Source organism: Heterodontus francisci, chromosome 4, assembly GCF_036365525.1.
Source record: "Heterodontus francisci isolate sHetFra1 chromosome 4, sHetFra1.hap1, whole genome shotgun sequence".
Classification (NCBI taxonomy): domain Eukaryota; kingdom Metazoa; phylum Chordata; class Chondrichthyes; order Heterodontiformes; family Heterodontidae; genus Heterodontus; species Heterodontus francisci.
Genome location: NC_090374.1, coordinates 123640538 through 123650704, shown reverse-complemented (window position 1 = coordinate 123650704; position 10167 = coordinate 123640538). Strand labels below are relative to the sequence as shown.

The window sequence follows — 10167 nt, the reverse complement described above, 5'->3', positions numbered from 1 at the left end:
TCCTTCCCCCCCTCTCTCTCTCTCTCTCCATCTCCTTCCCCCTCTCTCTCTCTCTCTCTCCATCTCCTCCCCCCTCTCTCTCTCTCTCTCTCTCTCCATCTCCTTCCCCCCCCTCTCTCTCTCTCTCTCTCCATCTCCTCCCCCCTCTCTCTCTCTCTCTCTCTCTCCATCTCCTCCCCCCTCTCTCTCTCTCTCTCTCTCTCTCTCCATCTCCTCCCCCCCTCTCTCTCTCTCTCTCTCTCTCCATCTCCTCCCCCCTCTCTCTCTCTCTCTCCCACTCCCCCTCTCAAGCCCACAGAAGACACACAAACCTCAAGAGAGAAAAGACTCCTACATCGGAACAAGTTGAAGCGTGAAATGGCCCCCCAATGGATTGCAAGACTTACCGGCAGCATGAGACTCACATTGAACTTAAAGGATGTAACTACCAGAATAATATACAAGCAAAATACTGCAGATGCTGGAAATCTGAAATAAAAATAAGAAATGCGGGAAATACTCAGCAGCTCTGGCAGTGTCTGTGGAGAGAGAAGCAGAGTTAATGTTTCAGGTCAGTGACCCTTCATCAGAACTGGTAAAGGTTAGAAATGTAATAGGTTTTAAGCACATAAAGTGGGGGTGGGGCAAGAGATAACAAAAGTGAAGGTGTTGACAGGACAGGGTCACACAGAATAACTGACCAGAAGGTCAAAGAGCAAAGGTAAACATTAATGGTGTGTTGAAAGACGAAGCATTAGAGCTGAGAGGGACAGAAAAATGAACAGCCCTGGCCCATAGCGCAAACATGAATAAAAAGTAGGCACATGGTAAGAAAAATGAATGATGAAACAAACTAAAATAAAAAATTTAAAAAAAAAAAAAAACTGAAAATAAAAAGGGGGGCCAGTCATGCTCTGAAATTATTGAACTCAATGTTCAGTCTGGCAGGCTGTAACATGCCTAATCGGTAAATGAGATGCTGTTCCTTGAGCTTGCTTTGTTGTTCGCTGGAACACTGCAGCAAGCCCAGGACAGCTATGTGGGCATGAGCGCAGGGGGGGGTGTGTTGAAATAGCAAGCAACTGGAAGCTCAGGATCATGCTTTCGGACTGAGCTACCAGATAATGCCTCAAACCTTTCCCTTTATTCCTTCTACTTTTTCTGTCTCTATCTGCATGTGTGTTTATCGCATATGCATGCTAGCGTGGTCGCATCACATATTCATAGTCGTTAACCGGATTAGAGTTTAGATTAATAAACTTCTACTTTTCTTTAAATCTAAGGAACCTGTTTGATTTCTTTGCCTTACAGTTGGAGCAGTGAACAAGGATTCACTGAGGGGGAGCTAAAAACACGGTGTTTTAAAATTAAACCCTGTTTTGGTTAAACCAGGCAAAGGCTGAGAGGGAACCCTAGACCCCTTCTCACCTGGTCATAACACTGTCGAACCACTTGAAGATTCACCTGTCACATTTTCTTAATTATTACTGTCCATTGATCTTTACTGAATATCTCTGCCATTTTTTGAGTCATCTATGAATTGCCAATTATCTCCCGCGTTCCATCCCACTTTTAATGGTTTTCTTTTTACCTGTATTCTTATTAAAATACTATTCTTTTCTTTTCCCTCATAGTCCCTCTTAACTTTCCATATCCTGCTCAGTCAGCTTTTCTTAACCTCTTATTGGCTTATTTTTAAATTACTATTCTCATCATGATGCCTCTGGGGGGATGGCGGGAAAGCTAAATGTTTGCAAATGTGACTAGTTTCATACCATCAGTCTAATTCCACATGCCTCAAAGGTTATGCTCTAACTACTTACAAGATGATCAATTTATGATTCATAGAAGATGTGGACCAAAAGAGGCAATAGAGGGTAATGAGATGAAAGCAAAATATTATGGATGCTGAAAATCTGAAATAGAAACAGAAAATGCTGGCAATACTCATCAGGTCAGCCTGCATCAATGGAGACAGAAACAGTTAGCGTTTCAGGTCGCTGACTTCTTGTCGGAGTTCTGTTCTGATGAAAGGTCATCAACCTGAAATGTTAACTCTTTTATCTCCACGACAGATAAGGAGAGTGCTATACAAGAGGAGTACAGAATGAAATAGAGGTATTTGCATTGCAGACTTTAAAATAGCCTTTCACGGAGTGAACTGAATCAAACTAATGAAAGTGTTGAATATCGGTGCAGATTGGAGAGACAGACATCTGATGAAGGCTTTGTATATGACAAATTGCAAGTGTTAGTAGCAGATGGAGAATCTGAGCCAGCAGTGATTAGAAGAGGACTGTTACACCATTGCTGTTCAGAGTCTCTGCAGAAACAACGGTCAGAAAAGTGCTAAATCAGGTAGAGGAAGGAATGAAAGTTGGAGGTCAGTTAGTCGAAGTTGTCAGATTTATTGATGACACAGCCTTGATAGCAAGTACCATAATTGTTGTTAGCCTGAATGTTGCTGCAGTGGATTATGTAATAGAGATTAGAGTGGGCCAGACCACTCTTATGAAGGATAGCTTCTAGGTGAAAAAGTGAACATTGGTATAAATGAACGTTAGTTAGATTAGGTGAAAGAGTATGGGAGGTATAACAAGATGGTAGATGTGTCGAGAAGCTAAGAGATAGGATTACAATGGGTAAATTTGCATTTAATAGAGGATATTGACTGAACAACTGAATAAAAAACTGGAGAAAAGATTAGTGAAGAGTTTGATATGGAGTATGGTACTGAAACATAGATTCTAAAGAAAGAGGGTGTCACGCTACCAAAGAGCTTTGAGATGTGGGGAGAAAGTAAAGTGAATAGACGAGAACAGTAATGAGACATTGATGCAAGAAAAATGTAGTTTGTTATCAAAAGAGCAACTTAACTGGATGGAACATATGGTGAGAAGGGGTGGGATGTTGGAAGAGGTGTTTGAAGGGTGGCTGGAAGGAAAAAGACCCAAGAAGGAGGAAGAAATGAATCCTTCCGGACTACCCGAAGAATGGAAGGTTGTATGGAGAATTGAAGAGGAAGACATGAGTGGTTTGAAGAAAGGAGATTTGAGCGAGAAACTGCCTTAGGGAAGCCACTGGTGATAAATGATTATTCTTATCACCCTCATAGGCCCGCTTCAATTTTATTTGATTTTCAACGTCTTTATCCATGACAATCCTAAATCTAAAAGTGGTTTCCCTTTTTAATGGAATATACCATGACTATCTTTCTTGCTTTTAAAAAAAAAAATCCCACTGTTCTGCATTTGAGTCAATTTCTCCTTCCTGCTAACCTCGGGAAGCCTGCTTTTCATTTTCCTAAAATCCACACTAATTTGGTGTTCTAGTTTTTGTACTGGCTTCTCCCCTTTCTCGGTGGATCATAGACCTTATATTGTGGTCACTACTTCCGAGGTACTCACCCACATCATCTCTACCTGATCTGTTTCACTACTCATAACCAGATCTATCAATGCCTTGTCGATCTACTGTTATACTGTTTGAGTAAGAAGTCCTTTACATATTTCAGATATTCCATTCTTTTAACTCATTTACTACATCGCTCTCAATTTAGGAGTGGATAATTAAAATCGCCCAGAATAACCCTACTCGTGTCTCTCATCTGACTGCTGATTTTCGTCTTTCATTTCCTTCCCACAATTTGGAAATTAGTAATGCATCCCTACTAATGTAACAATGAGCTTCAAGCATATTGACTCTACCATTCCTTGTCTACATCAACCCACCATACAATCTGTAGTTCCTCATTTAATAATAATGCCACTGCACTCCACTCTTCCCTCCTAATATGTTTATTTTCCATTCTTGGACAGCTTGCTGCCAAGTTTGTTAATACTGTTATGTTTAGATCTTCCTATAAAATAATAGCTTCCAGTTCCTCCAGCTTATTTCTCTCACTGCACATGCGATTTAACCTTCTGTTTGCTTCTTTTAGCAATACTCCTTTTCCCTTTCTTTTGCCTAAACAGCTACTAATTCAGTATGTTTTTCCATTTATAATTGGTCCAATTGATTTGATTCCTCTACTCCATATCCCTCTTGTTATATAACTTTCTGAATGAATATTAGCCTCATCAATTTCTTTCTGTATTAATTGATACTGTTTGGTTTTATTTTCACAGCCCCCACCCCTTCCTAGCTTTATTAAATTAATTGCACCAATTAAATGCACATTGTTGTTAATACCTCTTCACTTTGCTATTTAGCTATTTTCAGTACATTAGCATCCTGCTGTTTAGATGTAGCCTGTCCTTGCAGAATAAGTCCCATCTGCCCCAGAACTGGTGCCAGTGGCCAACAAAGTGAATCCCTCTTCCTGATACTACACCTTTAGCCATACATTAACTTGCCTAACATTCCAGTTCTTTTGCAGTCGTACTTGACTAGGGGAGTAATCCTGAGATTACCACTTGTGACTACCAGCTCCTAAACTTGTTTCCTCATCTTTTAAATCCATCTTGCTAAACTTCAAGCTTTTCTTTACTTTCATCATTGTGTGAACCCTGTGGGAGCCAATCATATGCTTTCTCCCCCATGCACAATCTTTTCCAATGTATTCAATTATATCTCTTACCCTGGTACGTGGAAGGCAACAAGGTATCCAGCACTGTCGGTCAGGACTGGAAAAGATCATGTCATCCCCTATTAGTACTGCATTTCTAGCTTTTGTGCTGATCTTTCTCCCATCGCACCCCTGCTCATTTGACACCATTCAAGTTTATTTGATGGTCCAGTCCTAAATCATTTTCTCTACCGAAAGCTGCAGTTTCAAATGTATTTTGAAAGCATAATTGCGCACAATGTTCCTGTTCTAATCTTCCTTTCCTGGCTTTGCCTGTCCCTTGAATAGTCAACAATCTTTTCTCCTGCACTGCCTGCTCCTTATCTCTCATTGGTGTGACTATCCTCTAAAGCTCTTATCCCAGAAACTATTCTCCCTCCCTAATGTGTCCAATTGTCTCCATCTCCTCCACAAATTCTGAGTTTTTTTTTAGCTTGAGCAATGAGTCGATGACGATTCCCACAACCATGTTTGCCTGATTTAGCAGCTGGTGTTCGAAGCTCCCACACCTTGCAGGATGAGGACTATCCTTGTGCTGCTGTTATTAGGTTTGGTTTAGTTTTACTTCAAAGTTTATATTGCGTATACTATAATTAGCGCCCCTTTTCCCACCTGTGCACCTAATTCCATTTTCACTAAATTCTTGTCTTAGAAGCCCTTTCACTTGCTCTGTTACCAGCTCACTCCAAAATGTCCATAATCCAATCTGATAGCACAAGGCTGTCAAAAGTGCTGAAGAGGAATTGGTAGCAAAAGGACAAGGAAAGCTTTGTCTAATGGCCACAAGTGAATAGAGCACTGAACATGTGGGAGGCTTAAATGTGAGTGAGGGCTCCATATTTTCCATGGAAGAAAGAAGCCTTGGAAGCAGTTGAGCAGAGAGCTAGGTGGAGAGGGAGATAAGCAGCAATATTAGGTAGATCTGATCCTGGAGTGAGAGCTGGTTGCAGTGCTGAGCAAAAGAAGCCTGGGAATTTATTTGAGAAGGAAAGAAATAGCAGGAAAGGGAAAAGCTGAAAAATGTAGTTGATTATCTTAAAAAGAGATATAACTAACAGTAGATGGAGCTCTTGCAGCAGCATATAGAGACTTACTGAAGAAGTAATGACACAGGATCAACAGGTTGTTGTGGTAGAAGAACATTACAGACTAGTCTTAAAAATTCATGTGGCAACTCCAGTTGAAACACCACGCTGATAACACGGAAATGTAACAGCAATATCAAACTGGACATATTAACTTGGGAATTCCATAGGAAATATTTACATAGCATTTCTTAATGGAGCATTAGCCCTGTCTGAGAGTTTTAATATAGATGCGAGCTACAGCCCTGAGTGCCAATGAACTTTTGAGGCAAAGCTCAGGCACAAAGTGAAATTACAACTTGTCGCATACAGTACTAAACATTTCAAATTAAACAAATCCTCAGACTTACCCATATACTTACCTATACAATCTTGCAAATTCCTTAATTCAACTTCCCCCTCCTCTGGCAGCCTGCCCTTCCTTCGAGCTTTGGATCTCCTCAGTCCTGTGATCGCACACCTCCAGTGTTCCACCAGGAATATTATCAATCTGTTACGCATGCTTACTACTATATTTTCCATGTCCATGCATCCTTTGTATATCTTGCTGCTGTTCAGAATTCAGCGCTCCACATTTTCTTCCTATAGCTCTCCCAAATCCTTTGACTCTTTCACTGTATTAGATTTTCCACTACTGCGCACAGGCCTCCCTACTGCAATACCATTGCCCTGCATCCCAAGTTTTTTCACTTCAACGGTGTAATCTGCAATTTACTGAGCGAAATCACAGGAGACCAACTAGTATTCTGTTTCAGTATTAAAACTTCCCTTTCCAGAAAGCTATGGAAAATTGAATTGTACAGTTTGAAATACTGTATAAATGTGATCCTTCAATGACTGCACAAACACTGACATATGTTAGGGAGGTGGACTAGATTTTGGCTGCTCGTAAAAAGTAAGTGCATTATGTGTTCCACAAATACTTGCCACAAGAAGCATAGGTTCCAAAACTGGCCATCTGTTGACTGCAAGGATTCAAAAAGCAATTAAAGCAGCCTGTCCCTGAAGCACACCTTGGAGGTGGTACTACCTCTTGTAATTGCACAGAAATGGTCAGGATTTTGGAAATTTTATAGCTCCTTTCAGATTCAACTGACACTCTTGAGATGATTAATAGATACTTGGGAGCACTACAGAATAGAACTTGAAAGGGAACTCTGGAGGCCATTTACTTTGTGCAGATAGTCAAGACTTCTGGGGCCAAAGGTCTCTGAACGGACTTCTAAAAGTCCCTGCAATGGCACCAATTTTATTGGGTATACTTTTGCTTATAGTTGTATGTACATCTGTAACTAGAGCAATACAATGATCATTCCACATGATAAAAATAAAATAGCTCTCCCCTATCTAGTATCCAAATTGATGCACCTTAATCAGACTGAATGTATCTGAGGTGGTAGGCACTATAATGGTATGTTTTTAACATGATTGTCATTCTGAAATGAGGACAAATCCCACCATGGCAGCTAGGGAATTTAAATTCAATAAATTAAAATAAAATCTGGAATAAAAGGCTAGTATCAGTAATGGTGACCATGATACCACTGGATTGTCATAAAAACCCATCTGGTTCACTAATGCCCTTTAAGGAAGGACATTTATTGTCCTTACCCAGTCTGACCTACATGTGACTTCAGACCCATAGCAATGTGGTTGACTCTTAACTGCCCTCTGAACTGGCCTATCAAGCTTCTATGGAAAAGCCAAATAAGAAGAATAAAACTGGATGGACCACCCAGCATCAACCCTAGGCAGCAGACACCACCACCTACAACTTCCCCTCCAAGTTGCACACCATCCTGACTCGGAAACATATCACCATTCCTTCATTGTCGCTGAGTCAAAATCCAGAAGCTCCCTCTCTAACAACACTGTGGGTGTACCTACACCACAAGGATTGCCGCAGTTCAAGAAGGCAGCTCACCACCACCTTCTCATCGACAATAAGTGCTGGCCTTGCTGACTATACTATACTGACATCCCATGAAGCAATTAGAAAATATTGATCAAAAGTAGGGGATTTAGGTCACTTAACATATGGTGGCATCTTTATCCAATTGGTCTTGCTTCATAGGTGCTCTTTTCTAAAAGTTGTACGTAGCAACTATTGATTGAATTTGATTGCAGGGATAATCAGTTTGCTTTTGAGCTCTTTCACTATTGTGGATGAATATAATTTGTTAAAATATATACCCATGGCAGAAGCTGTTTCTAGGTAAGTTTCTGGTTCCAGATCAGTGGAAATTAATTTGTTCTACTGGACTCTGTTGCTCATCCATTTTGTTTCAAGAACAACCTGTATGTAGCAACTTGCTATTAGCTTACATTTTTCACTGCAGTATTTTGTAATTGTTGGTTAGTCTTCAATTCTGTAGTAGATAGGTGGTATTAGGTTGATGTGTGTGACCTTATTAGTCATAAACTTTTTATATTGAGTCATAAACTGAGCTATTTATTCCTTCCCTCTCCCCTAAATACTTTACCTTAATAAATTCTGTGATTTTGACTGCTATATATGTGCTTTTCTTTGTAAATGTCAATATCTGTGCAGTCCAAAGTACTTAGCCTGTTGCCTAATACTTACTTCTGACTTCTTACTGTTTTTGTCAGTGATTTTATGTTGCTTTTAGTAGAGAAAGTCAGCTCTCTGATTTATCCATAAAGTATATGTCAATTGTGAGATAGTAATACCAAACTGTCAGTGGTTCTATAGCTAACATGTCTCCTATACTTTTTTTGATAAATGTGCAAAGTGCTGATATCTGACTCTTACAAATCCATGTGCATGTTGTGGTTAATGGGATATGCTGTGTGCAGTGCCTACAGAACGTAGCTAGCATGTTTGAGAATCCACTCTTTGGTTACTCACTAAAATCAATAGGTATTCAAATTCCCAAGTAAAAGCCATGGCTCTTAAACCACATTTAAGGAGAGCAACTATTTCTTGGATTTTGAACCTATAGTGCTCCTGTATTATTTTACAACTTTAGTTGTATAATTGTGTCCATGGCTGTAGAAATGTATTGTGATATTTTTTCTCTCCTTTTAACACAATCCTCAAAGACAACAGTTGCACTCTATAGGATTTTAATTAAAATATTTGTTTCTTTTATATTTCCCGTGTACATAAGGCATAGTATTTAAAGTGATTGGTAGAGTATTAGAGGGAGATGAGGAAAATCTTTTTCACCCAGAGGGTGTTAGGGGTCTGGAACTCACTGCCTGAAAGGGTAGTAGAGGCAGAAATCCTCAACTCACTTAAAAGATACCTGAAGTCCTGTAACCTCCAGGGAAACGGACCAAGTGCTGGAAAATAGGATTAGGCAGGGCCGTTAGTTTTTCGGTAGGCGCAGACACGATGGGCAGAGTGGCCTCTTTCTGTGCTGTAACTTTTTCTACATTTTCTAAATATTCTAATTATCTGAAAAGGAGGAATGTGCACGGATGTAGGAGAGGGCAGAGGAGTGGCATTGCTTCTTAGGGCCATTCTGGACATGATTGGACAAATGGCCTTCTGTGCTGTAACAATTCTATGATTTCTATTCCTATGATTTCTATTTACTCCTATGGTTAACTGCTTGTCTAATACCATTTTGATGTGTGTCTCCTTTTTTTCTCTTACATAAATGATATGGGGTTTGTGTTATGCCAGGAACTTGTATATTGATTGACTTGACACCTCCTTGCTTAATGAATTGATTTTGCATTATCCATTTCAGATTGGAGGAGAACAAAATGCACACAAGATCATCATCCCAAGCATTTAGGTAGGTGTCTGTCTTTTTTACATTGAAGTGCTTTTTTACTGTGTCACAATGGACAGCTTTTAAATATGGAATTTTAATAGACTATTGCATGTTAATTGGCTTTGTTTTAAAACAGTATTTTTTTTTATTTGTTTGTGGTATGTGTGTGTCACCAGCAAGGTAGCATTTATTGTCCATCACTAATTGTCCTTGAGAAAATGGTGGTGTGAGTTGCCTTCTTGAACAGCTGCTGTCCATGTGATGCAAGTGCACCAACAATGCTGTTAGGGAGGAAGTTCCAGGTTTTTGACCCAGCAACAGTGAAGGAATAGCACTGTACTTCAAGTCAGGATGGTGTGTGACTTGGAGAGGAACTTGCAGGTAGTGGTGTTCCCATGCGTCTGCTATCTTTGTTCTGGTTGCTGGTTTGGAAGGTTCTGTCAAAGGATCCTTGGCAAGTTGCTGCAGTGCATCTTGCAGATGGTAAGACTGCTGCCCACTATGTGCCGTGCCAGAGAGAGTGAATATTGAAGATGGTGGATGGGGTGCCGATCAAGTGGACTGCTTTGTTCTGGACAGTTTTGAACTACTTGAGTGTTAGAATTGCACTCGTTCAGGCATGTGGAGAGTATTCCATCACACTCTTGACTTGTATCTTGTAGATGGTGGACAGGGTTTGGAGAGTCAGGAGGTGAGTTACATACCACAGAATTCCCAGCCTCTGACACCTCTTGGCCAAGGTATTTATAGTGCTGGCCCAGTTAAGTTTCTGGTCAAAAATTACATCCAG

At 40.2% G+C, this 10167-nt stretch overlaps 1 protein-coding gene across 6 annotated transcripts in view; it reads left to right on the top strand.

Annotated features, from left to right (window-relative positions):
* Positions 1-10167, top strand: part of LOC137369229 (dual specificity protein phosphatase CDC14A-like) — a 132739-nt gene that overhangs the window by 107831 nt on the left and 14741 nt on the right. For all 6 annotated transcript variants that reach the window (XM_068030103.1, XM_068030100.1, XM_068030102.1 and 3 more), the window contains one exon: positions 9351-9398. In XM_068030103.1, coding sequence (XP_067886204.1) covers positions 9351-9398 — 48 coding nt within the window. The remainder of the gene's footprint in view (positions 1-9350; positions 9399-10167) is intronic.